Source organism: Tetrao urogallus (genome assembly GCF_951394365.1).
Source record: "Tetrao urogallus genome assembly, chromosome: 14".
Taxonomy (NCBI): Eukaryota; Metazoa; Chordata; class Aves; order Galliformes; family Phasianidae; genus Tetrao; species Tetrao urogallus.
Window position 1 is genome coordinate 10,345,825 of NC_136827.1, and position 18,280 is coordinate 10,364,104.

The following is an 18,280-nucleotide window of genomic DNA, read 5'->3' on the forward strand; positions in this document are numbered from 1 at the left end:
GATATGTGTGCGTACACATGTGAATGTGTGCTAAGAGGCTCTTCCAGCCGCGGTGCTGACATAGGCTGAACATTCGTATTCTGATAGTGGTAGGCAAACCTCTGAGAACAGATGGAGCAGAGTTCAGCACAAAGGTTTAATCCTATCAGGATGATTCCTGTATGGCCATCTGGATAATCCGGCGCACACATTCAGTGCCTGTTAAAAATACGACGCAGGCCAAGATTAGCGTCAGAGATTTTCCACTAGACTTGTTCATATTTACTTTATGATTTTCAGGCTCCAGAAAATTGCATCACGGAGAAGCCTGTGATTGTGAGAGAAATCAGGCAGGGAATAAGAACTCTTAAGGTACTTGAATTTTCCTTGGAGTAACTGGATTACAGACATTCCTTGTCTCTGCCACAACTGCTTTGCGTTTCTGCATTCGCTACTCTGTTTCTGAAAGTCCCATTACTTCGAGGTCTCTGTTGTGGGCAGACTTTCTCAGTTCTGCTGAACAAAGAGACTTCAGCTAGAAAATAATTTTAGTCTGAGCTCCTGTTTTTATCCAGATGAAATAAATTATTAGTACAGAATCTCTCTTAGTGAACCTCTTACTGTTGTGCTATGTAATGCAGCGGGAGGCTTGTGGCTGATTTTGGGGTTAGATTTAGGTTTAATCAGTACTAATATTTAGTTTGGGGTAGTGACAATTTTGATTTAGGTGGAACTCTGTGTTTCATTTACGATAATTTCTATGTATTACAGAGCATCTTTGGCTAAATCTTGCCAGTGTGGCCATAACATTCCTGTGTGCCTCTGAACACTGAGACGTGCTGCTGTGGCACTCAGGATGCTGGGACTGTTACACCTTTCAGGGACTAGGTGTCGTGACCTGGGAGCTTTTGTCTAATCCTGTATGCTGCCTCTGGAAAGATTTACTGTGGGAGATTTATGGTTTTATTAAGGAAGATGAGGAAGAATTTTTTACCCGGTTTGCATGATGTTACCCTGAATTCCGCTCTGCATCATCAGAAAATAGAGGGAATTAATCCAAAGTAATGATGAAATAAAACATGAATTTAGAAATCCTGCCCACCTGCCTTTCAGCTAGGTTAAGAATGCAGCAAAACAGTAAGCCAGAGGGCTCAGGTTAAGCAAACGCTGGGTCCCATCCTATAAAAGGCTTTTCTGGTTCAGGAGCCCGGTGAGCAGCACTGAGGGACCAGGCAGCCAGTAGGGTTTGGGGTATGCGAGCTATGCAGTGATGTTTGTTTTGACATACTTTTAAGGTTGACTTATTTTACGCATTTTGGGCTTCCATTTGCAAGGTTGGCTTCATTCTCACCCAGGAATTGAATCAGTGCAATTATTTTTAAACTTTAGTGCACTTAAACAGATGCAGTCTCCTTTCTGGACATGCTTATTGTTTTTTAAAATAGTCATATTGGCTTAGCAGGGCCCTGTAACTTTATCAACAGAAGATAAATCAATAGGAAGTAGTTGAAAGTGAAACAAGGGATATAGGATTTTTTCACTGTTTTACTAATGCAGCTTTTAAAGCACACCTTCATATAAAGCACTGCAGTCCTCTGCATATATATCCCACCATAGTGCCCTACGTACTTTCAGTGTCCTGTCTTTTAGAAACAAATGTTGCTCCTGAACCTTTGTGAGTGGCTTTCCTGTACCTTGGATGGAAACTGAAGTGCATTAATTTGGGAACGTGTTGTGAACTATTCTGTGGGGACAAAGCATGCCCATCCATCCCTGATGGAGAAACGAATGCTGCAGCATTCACCTAGTTGGTACGTAGGTCTTTTGCCAGTTGTGGAGATGGAAGCACTTCCAAGGTTTTGTGTGCCCTATGTGATATTTTTGGGTGCTCTTTTTCTCTTTCTGATCCAGTGTGCGTGCATGTCCTTGGCACAACCACACTGCCCAAGATAACAGGGGGGCTGCCCTGGAACTGAAGAGTTGTGTCAGTGCTAAGTATGATCAAGGCCAGCCACAGCTGGCACTTTGTGATCGACTCAGAGTAATAATCTTCTAACTTTGGGGGCAAAAATGATGAATGCGAAAATTTTGGCTTGAAATTTCTTTTTCTTCCTTTCAAATAAATTTTGAGATGCAAATCTTATTCTGAAATAAGAAGTCAGAACGCTCCATAAAAAAATAGCTCAATAAAATTATTAGGCTTCTTGATGTAGCATATGTATTTCAATAATAAGTATATATGTATTATTAATGTATGTATATATTTTGGCTGAAGCTCTTTGTTGAATAATGAAATTTTCACGTGTTTTCACAACAGTACATTTTTCTTGGAGAATTTATTATTTGCTGAACAAACATGACAGAATTTCCTTTTGGAGGTCAAGTTTTACTGACTGGCAGCGAGATGCTGAGACCTCGCGCTGCTTTATTAATTTTTGGAAAGCAAGAAGTACCTCCAGAAGTCAAAACCAAATAAATAAACTTCAGAACTTCCTCTGTGACATGAAAAGAATGAATGATCATGCAACTCTTGCAATTATATGAGATTACAGTTATTATTTTTTATGGAAAGATTTAAGTAAGTAAAACGCAGAGCGGTTTAGGTTTTTGGGGTTTTTTTTGTTTTGTTTTTTGCAACACACTCCTCGTTATTCAGGATTGCTTCCTTTTTCCATGCAATCATGCTTCAGGCAGTGGTCAACAACTGAAAGCTTTGGATGCTCTGAAGGAGAGAAACACAGAGGACTCAGTGAAATGTAACTTTGCTAGCTGAGGTATCAACAAGGATAAAAGAGGCAGTGGCTTAGGTATTGATTAGAGGTGGAATATCATACTAAGTAATTTACATTTTCAGTTCTCATTGATGGTAGCTGAACATCCAAACTGTTAGGCAGAAAATCACAGCCCATGATTTTAGTTTCACTCCTTGAAAACAGAAACAAAGGCAACCTTCCCTCCCTTCCCCCCACCTGGAGGGATTGCACCATGCATGTATTTTTGGCTCAGTGATTTCACCCAGTGCAGGCGTCACAAAACCAGAGGGGGGCTTCCATTTTCAGCAGGGCATTGTAATCTTTAAAGCTTGCAAATGGTAAAGTCCCAAATATCAAGATGGTACAAGGAAGGGGCGGTGGAGCATTACATCCTCGTGCCTGCATTGCATAAAGCTGCATGAGTTATCTCCTTGAGGGGGAAACCTCTGTTACCCTGTTTCCTGCCAGCAGCTGCTTATTGTCAGGAGAGAATAGGAGAGCAGGCTGTGGTATGGAAAAGGAAAGCAGGAAGATCATCGCTTTATTAAGATAAACAGCAAATGCATTGTTTAGCTTAAGAATGAAGACTTAATGCTCTGGTACAGTATGTAAAAAAGCCTGCCACAGTCCCTTTCCCTGAAGCACCCATAATGAACACTTTGGGTCAGTTCTGTGGACGTATCCCATACAGACCAGTTTGGTAAACTTCAATTCAGTTGCTTTTTGTTGCTTGTGCTGCATACAGCTCCACTCTGGACTTGCCATGGTAACGTTGCATTGGCACACAGGCTTTGTAGAGTTCATTCTTTTTCAGTGTGCTTGAAGTCAGCAGAAGATAGCAAATCCTGCTTAATAGGAAAGAGAAAATTATTTCTGAAGAAAACCAAATCAAACTACAAAACCAAGCCCCGCAAAAGCATGCTCAAGCCCTCCCTTGCTTATTTGGTTCCCTTTATCAAACTGAAAAAATTTGGAAAATGATCATTTTCAGTCTTGGGGAAAAAAAAAAAAAAAAAAACAACAAAAGAAACAAAACAAGCACAAAACCATCTTTTTCCGTGATAAAATAAATTTGCTAAAGTGCTAAATGTGGAGAATCAACAGTAAACAGTGGTAAATGGAACAACCCCTCTCCCCCATATAAAACCTACATTAATCTATAATTTGAGAAAATGTGTTTTTCTCTCCTTTTAAAGGAGTAACACACTTTGCCAAACTAGCAGTGTTGATGAAAAAGGCCTTCAGCACTCTGACAGGAGTCCATCAGATGTACTCCAGTGTACACCTTCAGCTTCTGATGCCATGGGAGACGAATTTAGGCTCAAGTCATTCTTGAGCGCTGCCCTGCTCAGAGGTGCAACCCCTACATGATTTCAGGAGTACCTGAGGGTAGATAAGACGGTACAGAAAGGCTGTAGAAATCTTAGCCTTTACTACCGCATCCATATGAAATGGGAGAACCCATTTCCATATTCATTACATAGCTGTGTACGGTTTTGCTCAGAGCACTGCTCAGCTGCCTTAAAAATTCAGTTCTTTATTCCCCAACTTCTTCTGCTGGGCTTATAAACACTTAAGTGGTTTGCTGAAACACAACTTGAATAAGTCATGGTTTTGAGTGCTTAATACTGATTTGTCTTGATCTGAAAATTGGTAGTTTGGTGAAAGTGGTTAACAGGTTGCAGGATCAGACCTATAAGCTGTGGCTTAATCTGTGGCTCATATATTTAGTTAGCCTGGAATTAGGTTTGATCCAAGGGGGAAAAAAAAGTAGGAAAAAAAAAAAAAAGGAGAATTAAATTTAACTCCAGTACTTTCTCTAATATGAGTTATAAATTTCTCTGGAATCCCAATTTTAACTGGCTTTATGCAGCTTTCCTTGCATGTCACAATGCCCTCAAAGAGAAGAAAAATAAAAGCATGTACCCCATCATTTAAAATCCTGTTGTGATGCAGCAACTGTTGTCAGAGCCTCATCTATGGAATAATAGAGAATGAAACCACACTTCATGATAAAGACTGCAGGCGAGGTCGTTCTTACAGTCAGTAGCACAAACTGGATATTAATCACAGCACAAATACATTTTAGAAGCTAAAGAAGAGCAGTCCCAGAGCCCTGCTGATAGCTGTGCATCCCACTAATTCACCTCGGTGGAAATGTACCTCTGAGCTCAATTAACCCCTATCCCAAGGCCACCCATAAACTTTGCGGTAAATATGTTTTTTTTCCCCCTGCCTCTGTTTTCTATCAGTGGAATAGATCATTTCTGTCCAGGGATGAAAAGCTATCTCTGTTTATAGACGTGGGTCCCTCATTATGGATCTAAGTTTGGGGGGGACTTGTATCAGTAGCTCATCAAATTGATGAATTCGGATGCTCAGCTCCTGTCTCCAGTTGCTGTTTGAGGCAGGTAGCTATGCCCAGAAGGAGGGACCTCCTCATACAAGTGCCTACACGCAAGTTGGTTGCTGAACGCGTACAGGAAGCTATGGGATGTTATTGCTGTTGCTTTGTTATTATTGTTATTAGTATTATTAGGACCGTTATTATTCTCTCTTCCAAGCATTGTTCACAGGCAAATTGGAAATGTGGTAATTAGGCCCTGACTGGTAGTGTAGCATTAGTGTCCTGAGCCAAAGTTCAACACTCTGAAATGGAATTTAAACCAATTAATCTGTTAGATTTTTATCGCTTGTCCGTGTTTTCTCAGCAATTCCCTCAGCACGCGGCCTTTGATCAACTCTCATACAAAAGCTAAAATGTGTGCCTGCTGCTAGCAAGATGGGGCTGACATTAACATGGCACTCATAAAACAATCAGAGCAGTGAAGCCCTCAAACAGACAGGGCATAGTAATATTTAATAAAAGCGCACACATAATCTTCAGAATTAGCATTTTGTGCCTTGCAGTACCTTTGGGAGAAGAGCTTTTATTTGTGGAGTGATCATTATTATAACAAAGAAGAGCTACCTAATAATTTCCACTTTAACTCTGCAATATGCCACGAGCGTTTCTGAACCATTATGCTAAACTGTGGAGGGGTAATCATTTTATTGTCACCGTTTGAAGGAAGAAAAATCCCCGATATATGAGTAGCTAGGGGAGCACAGGAGCACTGGAACCCACTGGTACACGCAGCACAAAACTTTTCCTTCTTGCTCACAGTTTGCTGAGTTGGTACCTATCACCCTTTGTATGGATGATGGCAAGATTTTAGCAGCATGTATTCTAAGGGAACACGAAGACTTGAAAAGGACGTTGTTCTTGAAATTCATTAAAGTTTTTAGCCTGTAAATCCTTAAAGTTTATTGATAGAGAACTTAGCTTTGAAGGCAGCAGCAAAGTTCCTATTGGTTTCCATAAGTTTGGGACTCTTCCTTCTAAAATCTATGTCTGTTAATTCAAACTGAAGTAGCAGTGCAATAAAATAAGTCGGATGTTAACACTGATTTGTCTTGATAGTATGTGAAGGAGGAGAGCGGCTCATTAAGGCTCATAACCACTGAGCCACTGCAGTGGGTGGAGGATGTGACCACATCAGCTTCACAAGGTGTGCGAGGTCCACACCTGCAGTCTGAAGGGTTTTTCCTTAGTCCAGTGGAATTTGAAAAGCATGTGTTGACTAATACCAGGCCACAGAGAGTTGGTTTAAAACTCTTCTGATAGTTAGGCTACCAAACTCTTTTTGTTCCAGTTAAGCAAGCTGCCAGCTGGTGTTCTGTTTTCTTTTTAATGTTGATATATAAGAATTTTTATTATAATCTTCTTTGAAATAACAGTCTGTCCACGCTATTCATCCTTCTACTTCATTGCCATTATTGGAACTGGCCTGAAGTCTTTTACTGTGCAATCTTCATTAGTAAAGTTTTGGTTTCCCAACTAAAATCTTTTTGTTCTACAGAAGAACACAAATTTGATGTAGCTTTTTTTTTTCTATTTGTTTTTAAAACACCATTTCAGAAATGATGCCCTAATGTTACAAAATGTCATCTGATGTGATAATATTTTGAAACAAAATGTTTTGTTTTTCTTGGTTAAAAAGCATTATAGCTAATTTTGGATGGAGGTTCTGGGACTTTGTTCCTAAAATGATCTGTACTTTGATTTCTCTTGTGACCAAAACAAAACGTAGAAAAGTTGAGGTCCGCAATGAAAAGACGATTCTGCCTAGCTCTGTTTTTCTAGGGTTGCACAGAAGTAAACACCTTCCAGACAGCGCTTTGAAAGTTGCCAGATGGTTAACAGAAGAAGTATGAAGAGCTGGGGGCCTGTGCTGGCCAGACGTGTGTACCTGAGGCATAAATAGAGCTGAGGTCATAGCATTGCCATCCTCCTGATGTTTCTGCTGCCGATGCTGGCAAACGGTACCCGATTCTTCCATCCTGCTTCCTGGTGCTCGGTGGAAACGGCCTGGGAAGTGCAAAGAATTTAGTAAGACCAACATTCCAAACAACACCAGCTGTCACAAAGTGGTCATTGTATAAACATGTTTTGTGCCTCCAAAAACAGGCAGCAGTCTGGATGCCTCCGTCAGCATGTCTCCTTGGGCGTCCTTGGGTTGCAGCCATCAGCATGGCTTAGGGACATGATTTAGTAGGCAGTATCAGTGGTAGGTGGATGGTTGGACTAGATGATCTCAGAGGTCTTTTCCAGCCTTAGTGATTCTATGATTATATTTGCCCACGGTGGTGGCTGAGTCATCATCCTTGGAGGTGTTCTATAAACATTTATATGATGTACTGAAGGACATGGTTTAGTGGGGAAATATTGGTGGTAGGTGGATGGTTGGGCTAGGGGGTATTGGAGGTCTTTTCCAACCTTGGTGATTGTATGACTCTATTCTGTGATTCCTTTGTGGGGAAGCACCTTCATGCAACCCTTCCAATCTGTACAGAGATGTGCATTTTAAGATAAAAGACAGAGCTGTGTGAGGAAAGCTGGGAAGTTCCACTGTTCTTTGTGTTGGTCCCAAGGAAAAATAATACCACATTTTGTGGCAGTGCACAGTGCTCTTGTTGCTCCTCAGGTTTTTCCTGTGGCGGATACAGAACTGCCTTACTTATTAAAAAAACCCAGTCCTGACTTTTCCTCCTCCTCGGAGATGTCCTGGGCAGTTGCCAGCAGATTCATCGAAGTGCAACATTTGTAAAAGATGAGAATCAAACACAAAAAGCAGCACATGCAGCCTTACACCTTGCAGTGAGTGTAGTGTAGATACTGCAGCAAAGATCACAGGACAAACAGCAAGACCTTTGGTGGGGACTGGCAACGGCACAACAGTGTCTTGCATTCATTTTAAAGATGAATTGATTCTATAATTTTGAAGCCTGCATATGTTTTCCGTTAATGGGGTATGGTCTTAAACAGTTTTTATTCACTGGTATTTAGGAAAAAAATGTTGCCTATAGTCTTTAAAGAAAAGTAGCTCATTCTCTAACACATGGGAAAATGGTTATCTTTGGGTTTTATGGTGGTGTGTGTGTCCACAATTGACTGGAAATAGTAGAAAGGGTGTAATTTGGAAGTGATTTTATTTTTTATTTATGAAAAGGTTTGGTTCTGTGAAAGGGCTAGATGGCATTTTGAAAAGCTGCTTTCATTGTGAGCCATTGCTATGAGCTCGGCTGAAAGGAAAGCATTTGGTTTTGGACTTTGCAATGGTTTTATGCACATTTTTATGCAAGTAACTTGAATCCAAATTAAACATATTGAAGTTACCTCTGTGTGTGCGCTGCATTTTCATGATGGTAATGTTAGGATGTTTCTTTTGTTAGCTCATGTAAAACTTAATGGCTGTGCTCTGCCAAGTTTGAAGCAGAGTAATGATTTTTTTTCAGCATGTGTGTGTTTGTGTTTTTCACTGGTGCTGGCATCCCCACCAGCTGAAGTAGTGGAAAACTTTGTGCCTGACGCTTAGAACCTTTTGTAGGTGGGAACAGGGTCTGTTTGCTCACCATGAATGCTCTCCATCACTGGTGGTGCAAGTCTGCAGCGGAGCCCACAGTAACACTACTGAGGGTGACTCACCAGCTCCCTTCCCAGCTCCCTCTCATGCTGCCTGTCCTGCCCAGGGGATGAAGGAAGGCATTAACTCCAACCAAGTGGAACCCCACTAGATAACCATAAAGATGCACAGTGTCTCTTTAGCACTTTATGTCTGGAGCACTTTAAGGCATGCTCCTGTGAATTAATGAATTTACTGTCCTTATGTTTAAAGCGAAGCAGGGCAGGGGCTGTGCCACCACTCAGCAATGTTAAGTAATTCATGGGTGCAAGGGTTCTATCTTGGATTGTGTTAATATGCAGGTGACTTTCATACCTCCTGTTTTCCTACTATATCCTTCTTTAATAAGTTTATGAAAGCTCTCCCTTGAGTATTTCAGCAAATATTCAGCATTACAAACCAAACAAGCCTTTTGACCAAATGGCAGTGGACAGCCAAGTGCCAGCAACTTACAAGAAGAGGTTTATGTGCAGATATATGCACAACTAATGAAGCTGTGTTGATGGACACCCGAATGACACTGTAGCTGTAGTGCAGGCAATGGCAACCTCTCTTGTACTTTTCATGGAGCCAGCCTCTTCTCTGAGCTCAGGAGTGGTTCACATCAAAAGGAAAAATGTGTCTTTCCAGCACAGAGGCTGACTGGTGGAGTTTTGCTGCTCCTTAAGGTATCTTTCTTGTGGCTAATGAAATTGTTCAGATGCTCTTTTTACTTTTAGTATCTAAGTTTTACTTTTAGTATCTAAGGATGTGGCATCATAATTCTCTCTCCTGTATTTTAGCAAGGAGAAGTAGGTAGCATTTGAGTTGGAGTCGTTTGTTTTCATCAACCTATACAGCCACCCTGAGACTCAACAGCTGAGAGTTACCCAGTGCTTTTTGGCCTGCTCAGGTTGTTTTTACAATAGTGTTATTCCGTTGGGCTCAAAACAGTTAAATTCTGATGTACTCCAGTACTGCAGAGGAGGAGAATCAGCCCGTGGATGTTTTTATTGCCCTACCCCACCAGTATATAAAGCTGACAGTGCTTCAGCTTTCATAGTCTTAATACAGATGATCTTACACCTAGATTTGAGCTTTCTCCTTTAAGTTCTGCTTGAGTTTTCAACATCCCCTCAGGAGGCACTTAGTACATGTGTTGCCAAGAAAGTGGCTCATGAAAGTGGTGACAGACTGTATGAATAAGGCGAAATGCATTGCACACACTTCTTAATTACCCAGTAGACACAACATAAGTGGAGTGACGAGGTGGCAGGATGGTGGTTTCTGGCTTTGTGAAGTTTTTTCTGTAGTTGCTAAAGCATTATGCAGGGCAGGGTGGTTTAATACCAGAACAACCTGGATCTGATTGCAGACAACGTAAAGAAATGGTGAGGGTTACACCCTTTGGTGGTTTTTTCAGCCAATATTTTCCATAGTGTTTCTGGGAGTTTCCTTGATTAATTTAGGTTATGATGGATAATAAACCGAGCTCACTGAAGATTGTTTTATTAATTCAGGCATTCTGCATTTCTTGTACAAAAAAAGTAGAGATTTGTTCTAACTTCCAGTTGGTCTCTGCTCATCATGCTGTGATCTATTATTTATCTATCTATATTTATATATAAAATATATTACCTTTTTCTAGGCTTATGAAAGTTATTATTTTTTTCAATGTGGATAACAAACCCAAACAAATTAATTAAAAATAAAAATAGCTTCCAAAGATTGGAAGCTGGAGGTCATGGAAATGTACTAAAAAGAACACAATTGCTGAAATCTTTGTGTTACCAAGGGGGGAAAAATGAAAGCTCTTTTTATTTGATTTTTCTCAATTCTTCCATCATTAAAATCTGGTTCTAACAGCAGAATACTTCTCTTTTTCATGTGTGTTGAAAAGCAGCTACACCATGTATCAAAGCCATCAGTCCAAGTGAAGGATGGACTACAGGAGGTGCCACTGTCATCATCATAGGAGACAATTTCTTTGATGGGTTACAGGTCATCTTCGGCACCATGCTGGTTTGGAGTGAGGTAGGTGTTGTCTGAACGGTAATGTCTGATAGCTTTGTCTAGCTTACAGCTCTCCTGTCCTTTTTCTATGCCACATGCTAAGTCAGCAACAAATGCTTAGATATGAATCGTTTCCTCATTCAATTTTATGTAAATAATTAGTCAAATGCACCTGTGGCAGAACTACATTATAACCAGGGGATTTGCATCCCCTCTCGCTGGCTCAGAATTTAGTTCAGTGTCTTTTTTTTTTTCCCTCAAGAAAAGGAAAGGATAAATGTCTGTGTGAATAATTCTGCATTTTGCACTACAATAGCTAGAGGCCCACAGGAAACAAACGTTTAAGTGATCCTGCATTCCAGGGAATCTGGCTGCTTGTAGCTGCAGCTCAACTGAGTGGAGATTGCAGAAATTCAGCACCTCTGAATGGCATGTGCTGAAAGTGTACATTCATTGTTGTGTCCGCATGAAAAATACAGCCTTATTGTCCATCAGGTCCTCTATAACTTGAGTAAACCTTCCTTTCTTTGTTTCTCATCCATTTTTACTGTTGCTGCTTCTCCTAGCTACTTAAGTCTTCTCTTTTCCAGGCACAATATTAGATATGGAGTCTGATAGTCCTCATAAGTCTGTGGAATGTCAAGTCCCAGGTAGCATCACCCAAATAGCCACTTTCATGGGCAGAGTTCCCACTGGCCTCACTGGTGTGGGATGGCAGCTCAAAGGAAAGGTTTAAGTTTTGCCTATATGGCTTTCTGAAAGAATATTGGAAGTTTTAATTTAAAAAATATATATTTTTTTAGGAGTGTAGTACTGGAATAAACAAGCTAAGAGACAGACCTGCCTTTCCAAACTGACTGAACAATTCTTGCCTAGTGACATGAGGAGCTTCTGATCCTTTGCCTTGTATCTTATAGATATTAAATCAGTATTATAGCTTAATTAATATCCAGTGCATTCTCCCTACTGATTCTATTGCACATACAGCAGTGTTTATTCCATACGAAGAGTATCCTCTAATGTCCTTCATGGGCTTCATGGTTCCCTCTATCTCATTCTTCAACTTGAGGACAAGTGTGGATGAAAGGGCATTGCAGAAAAGGAGATATTTTAAATGAGCCCTATTCTGAAACCCTCATGTGATCATGAAAGTGCCCCTTGGGTCCAGTGTAAGCATTTTGTGTGTAAGGATTGAAGCCATTACGGCTACAGACATTTTAAAAGGAAAGGTGAAGAGGCTGGGAGGAAATTGCTCTGGTTTTGGTACTGCAGAATTGGATCTTTCGTTATAAATCTTGATTCTGTTTATTAGTGGAAGCCATTAATTGGCAAATCTTGATTCTGTTTATTAGTGGAAGCCATTAATTGGCAAATCCTAACCTCAGGTGAGTGAGTGCCGGTCAAAACATTGTTGATGATGCTTAGAAATCCTTGTCATAAAATTAATAACGCTATAGATGGGGCCCAGATCAAAGTCAGTCTGTTGCTGTGAATGCTGTAACGGGCTGCAAGTCAGCTTTGAGTCAAAACTATTCCACTATCTCTCCCTTAAAGAATTAGTTCTCAGTTTCATGACCCATGAGAACGATAGAAAATTCTATAGGGGAAAAGAAATTATTTCTAAAAGAAGCAGACAAACATGGTCAACAAGTGCAGAAAGGCATCAGCTGTCTAAATAACCCCTAAGTGATATTGATGTATAAATAATTGAAATTACTCATACCAACCACATACGAAATACAAAACAAGTTCTTTCATTTGCCTTCCCACGTCTAAAAATGTCTGGCATATTTCAGTGCTCAGGAAGAATATTTTTGCTTTACTTTAGTAGTGTAGACTTGAACTACCCATTTTCTGAATATCGGTATGATTTTAAACCTGGAGCAGGTCCATCCCAAGCTGCCAGACGGACCTGCTTTCGAACAGCTTATTTTGTAATTGAATTCAACAAGAATTCTTGATTTCTCCCTGTTGTTTCATGCATCCAAAGAACACATGGTTTTAACTGGGCTGCATAAAATCTAAACCAAAACTAGACAGGAGGAAACTAAAGGAAAAGAGTGAGCATTGTGAAGTGTGTTCACATGGATTTGTCCAGTATCACTTCAAATTGCAATTGCGGGTGGTTTGGAGGATGCAGTCGAAATTAAGTATCATTTTGCCACAGACTTTGCATAGGACCTTGGGCAAATCACATAATCTGCTTAAAGTTCAATTCCCTTTCTCCAACATCGTAATAAGATTAGTCACCTTCTTCAGAGAGGTGCTGGGAAGATAATTATCATAAAGGTCCTATATTGCTTGGATTTTATTATAGCAAAACCCATGTAAGTACCTGAGATGCATGGATATTTAAAGTATAAATCCTACCACTGTTGAGAAGCAAAGCTAAAAACCAAAAAATATCGTTCACTTTAAGGGTGTGTTTGTTGATGTCAAGCAGCATACGTTATAAATAATTTGAAGTGTAAATAATATATTTTTAATTTATTTTACATGTATTCAAGTTTTGTAATTGAAATATTTATATGCTTGAAATGGAGTACACTGTTTAAAAAGGAGGTTTAAAATGGTTTCTGAAACACGTATTTATTATTTAAACATATATTTTAGCTGTAAACACTCTAACATAATTACAACCTTTCTCAGCCAGGGAGAACTAAATAAAAACTTAATTTGTCACATTAATTTTGTGCAGAAATGCAGATACCCTAAGCCAGTGGGTTCAATTAATCCTTAACTTCCATATTACTTTATAAAAATGACTTTAAGAGCCCTTGATATTTTTAGAATACAGGAAAATGAGCCATCTGATGTCTTTTTTTTTCAAGGGACTTTCAGAACTGGCAGGGAAACAGCATTGGTATATCGTGTTCGCATGCTGAATCTGAACAGACAACTCCCAGCAAATAGTCTGTTTGCCAGATAGACTCTGCCTTTCTGTTTGCCCAGTCCACAAACAGGAGGATTTGTTATTTAGTTTTTTACCCAGCACTGCACATTGCTGCAAATATCCCAAATCTGAGCTGCTGATAAAATCCTGTTATTGGGGGACCATAATTCCAGGAGTCGAGTTTCAGAGCAAGCACACATGATTGTGAAGACAAAATTAGTTTCTTATAAATATTCCACAATATTTGCTTAAAATGAGCTATTTCTTCAAACATTTTCCTGCCAAGAACATTCCTCCAGCTGCACAGAGTCAGCTGGAAACAACTTCTTTCTTTTATATTAAGAGAAGATGAAGCACTGAAACATCAGCTCTTTTGCCTTTGTACAGCACAAAAACAGAGCTTCATTTTTTTTAGTGCTGCTGAATCAAATTCTGTGACACAGTTTTTTGTTTTGCTTTTCATGTTTATTATTGATTTTGGAAGTCTCTCTTTTTGAGTGCTTATTTTGGAGGTCTGACTCATTTTTAAAAAATGAGTAGGCACCCTCATTCTGAAAGCCAAGGCATATTAATCAGCATCTGGATACCCAGTACTGAGGCACGCGAAGCCACTGGTCACTTTTGAAAATAGATACCTTAAGGGTCCCATTCCTCCTGCAAGCCATTCATTACCTTCAGTTTGTTGGATTTTTTTTTCTGTAATTCCTGTCCTAATAGTCCTCTTCACACAGAGTCCAAGTTAAATTTATGACCGATTGTCACCATTTCCCCAACCACAAACCAGAGCTCAAGCACGCAGAAATAAACTAGTGACTCAGATTAATGACATCTTCTTATTAAATGTCACTTTTCAAAAAAAGAAAGTAACCTGGCACTCTGAAGAGTGTGAAATGGTGCTGTATCACAGAAGAATGTCTAGAATATATTAGCAAACCACAGAAAGAGGCTTGTTGTACACAAACTAAATGTGTTTCAGATTTTGAAGGACATGCACCTCCGTCCATTCTGAATATCTCTAACTCGGGTTAGAACAAGTAAGAGTTTATATAAAACATCTAGTAGAGATGCCAAGTACCAAACCAATTCACTTGAAAACCCCTTGGGAGAAGGGTGCAGTTGGTAGTTTTTGTCCAACTCCAGATCTCAATTTACCAACTATTGGATCAGGAAAGGAAGTTGGATTTGGGATTCTGGCTGCTTGGTTCATCTCCAAGTCACAAGTTAGTGCATTGCTCAGGGTTTACATCTAAACACATGCTCAGAAATGTAGGTAATTCTTTCTTACAGATTCTTATTTCATGTCATGTTAGGTGTTGTGTTGTCTGTTAATGCAATATGTGTTTCCACCTGAGGTTAGAGCATCATAATGCCCACACTGGGTGGTTTATCTTCTCTGTGTATTGTATTTGGCAGTGGACAATGGCAGATGTCTATGAAAGCAATGGGGTGAACATACAATGATGTTTCTCAAGAAGTTCAACACTTTGGGTCTCGGAGGGCTCCAGAAATGGCATCTTTATGTTCAAGATCACCCGATTCTAATAGCTTACCTCTTCCAGGTGCTTTGCGTGCAAATATTAGGCAGACTGTGCATTGAAAAAAGTATAATGTGTGTCAGTGTAAGAGGAGAAAATGTGCTAGCAAAATGTGGGAGTTCCCCTGATCACACCACAGGTCAGCACTTCAACAGAAAAATATGCCACAGTTCTGGAGTAGTTGAGATTTAGGGGTAGATTTGCTCTGGCTGTGCACCCAGATCCATGCAGCACCTGTGAATCACACTGACAGCAAAACAAATTCAGGATGGTACCCTGATGGTGTTGGGGAACCAGAGTTCAAGAACAGAGGTGGATTCGGAGGACAGGTTTCTAAGTGTAATGACATTTTTTGTCTCTGAAATACAATTTCTTGAGCCAGCAACAATATAGGGGAATACTGGTATGTAACCAAGTTAGCTAGTTCCCTTTCTGTGGGCATGAGAACCAAATTTGACCCAGAAGGTCAGGTACTTCTAGCTCAGTGCTGCATTCCTGATAGTGGTCAGTGGTAGAGGTAAGGAGAAAAAGCTAAAGGAAGAGGAACGTGTATTCTCCACATACATCTTCCAGACTTCAGTTCCAGAGAAGAGAGGAATAAAATATATACTGATTATCCTAAACCATATAACTTTAGACATAATGTTCACCCTTTGGGAATGTGTGGGAGACAGTATTGTATATTTGTGGTTTTAAACACAGTTAAACTTATTTACTTCAGAGCACAAAGGAAAACCAAACTGTTTGTGGAGAACAAACCAGGAAACTTGCTTAACTCTCCCCAGCTCTCTGTAACAATGGACCATAAATAGGTCAGACATTTCTTGGGAACCAGTGAAGATGAGTATTGGAAAATGCCACAAATTATGTTTAAAGAACATTAAAGTGGTGACAGACCAGTAAATGTTGGGAAATTCAAAGATACAACCAGAAGCTGCCTGTATAGCTCATGCCAGAATGGGGGTGAGGGGCACACACTGGTGCAGTAAGAGTAGCACGTTAACCTTCACTATTAAAATCCTTGGCTGTATTTACAATCATTTTTTCCTCTGAAAATGTCATGAATTTTTTCTCACCTTGCCAGTCCACCCAGCTGACTACAACTACCTGAGGGTGGAATTTGTCTCAGCTGTGCTTGGCTGCCTACAGTTAAGCATCTAAATTTGTCACCTTGGTTAACTGGAGAAAGGTAGATACTTCCAGGGAGCAGCTTATGCTAACTGAGAGGTGTCTACAACCATGGAAGGAAATTATTGTTGTGTTTCTGCTGACGATCGAGGGCATGTAGAGCATTAGCCTAGAGTTTGTGACTTTGGTCAGCTCAATTTTAAGGCAACTCAGTTTAAGTAGAAGGGATCCTCAGAGTTGTTTGTTTGTTTTGACCAGTAGATAGAGTGAGTAATTTGGAGAAAAAGGCATGTTCCTTTCAAAAATAAGTAAGTTTCTAAATCATGTAATTTCAAAGATCTCTTTGGAGCTCTCAGACAAGAACATTGATTCTTATGTGATCATTTCTAAAATGACATGGGTTGGGAGCTGATCCTATGATTTATGTGGAACTGAATAACGTTTGGAATATTTGATGCTGGTAGTGTTGTTTTTAATCTTCAACTTGATCTAATACTAATTTTCTTATTTTAAATATGGAGAACTTCCTACTGTGAATGCCATTTCCTGCAGTAACACAGATGGCTCTGAGGCAGACATTCCTCTCCTTCTTTGTTTTTTTTTGTTTTGTTTTGTTTTGTGTTTTTACAGACTGCTTTATTTGGGAATTTTAGCTTTGTTGGCAGTTTGTGATACATGCTTGGAGCAACAGTCCTGTGCCCTAAACGATGACCTGCTTAGAAGCCTAATTTTTTTATAGGATCTCACTGTGATTTTGAAATACTTCATTCCTGGTAAAAAATAAAGTCTAAGTCAGCTTTTATTAAAAAAAATAAAAATTAAAAAAAAAAAAAGGCATTAAATTGTATTCCCTAATCCAGGATGTAAGTCAGCTGACAGCTCTGAGTTATTGTCTGCTTAGGGTACCTGTGGCTTTGATCACTGACAGGGGTGGTTGTGGGCCTGGTTGGTTGTGTTTTAAGGTGCCCAAGAGTAGGGTAGTGCATGTGCCAGAGCTGTATCTTGTTTGCTGGATACAGTCATGGCACTTTTTCTATGTACCTTTTTTACTTCTCCTGCCTGAGGTGGCAGAATGAGTGAGAAAATGACATTTCAGTGATGGGGAGAGCAATTCTGTAGCTTCTGAACATAGCAAAAATTTTGAGTTAAAGTGCAAGAAACTAGTGAACTCCTGAATGGTTCTAATATTATTTTCAAGGACTGTGTTTTAAATCCAGCCAATAATCCTAACAGAGTCCAGGATGAGAAGCACTGTCCCATCTTTCTGTGTGGAGTACAAGAGCACTAATCCTCTTAGCAAGGAAGTTAAGTTTCCTATTTATTACCTGCACGTAGAGGAGACCTCTCAGAGGTGTGTCAGCCACAGTATCAGTGTCAGCCACTGTGTCAGTAGATGCAAACTGGAACAAATGGATAAATGGTTATATTTGGTACACCTCTTTTGAGGGCTTTGATCAGTTGCAAGGAAACACCCTGCATACTTCAGAAACCCAACTTTGCATTTCTGCGGTAATCAGTTATGCCTCCAGAAAATGAATAGGAAAGAGTCTCTAATTAAAACTGCAGCACATGGTGCTTTTGCAGTGTACAGATGTCAGCTGGGGACCAGTTTTAAAAGCCTGCCTGGGCTTGCACTGGGCAGCCAATCTCAGCTGAAGGGACGTCACATGCAGAACCATGCATCATTTATCAGTTAGGTTTGCTGGACACTGTCATGACCCCAGAGTTCACCTGAGCAAATGTGAGCATCTTGCTGGTGTAAGCTAAAGCTGTTGCATTAAACCAGGGCTAATGCTTGTTCTAGGAAGCGAGCATCTGCCATGTATGAAAACAGAAATAATGTTGCTTTGGATGAGAAGGGAAAATGCTTGTAAATATTGTAGTCTCTGGCTTTTGTGTCGGTTACATTGTGACTGTATTCAAACATTGACAGGTTAATTACATGTTTCAAAGCTTGTTTACTGTGATCTCAGAGGAAAGTGTTATTAAAGAAGT

General features: G+C 39.9%; 1 protein-coding gene across 10 annotated transcripts in view; it reads left to right on the top strand.

Moving 5' to 3' along the window:
- Positions 1–18,280, top strand: part of EBF1 (EBF transcription factor 1) — a gene marked incomplete at both ends in the record, with an annotated part of 260,911 nt that overhangs the window by 181,591 nt on the left and 61,040 nt on the right. For 6 of the 10 annotated variants that reach the window (XM_079542504.1, XM_079542500.1, XM_079542506.1 and 3 more), the window contains one exon: positions 10,620–10,750. In XM_079542504.1, coding sequence (XP_079398630.1) covers positions 10,620–10,750 — 131 coding nt within the window. Of the gene's footprint in view, positions 1–10,616; positions 10,751–18,280 lie in introns of all 10 variants that reach the window. The other 4 variants (XM_079542503.1, XM_079542505.1, XM_079542499.1 and 1 more) reach the window with 1 other exon arrangement.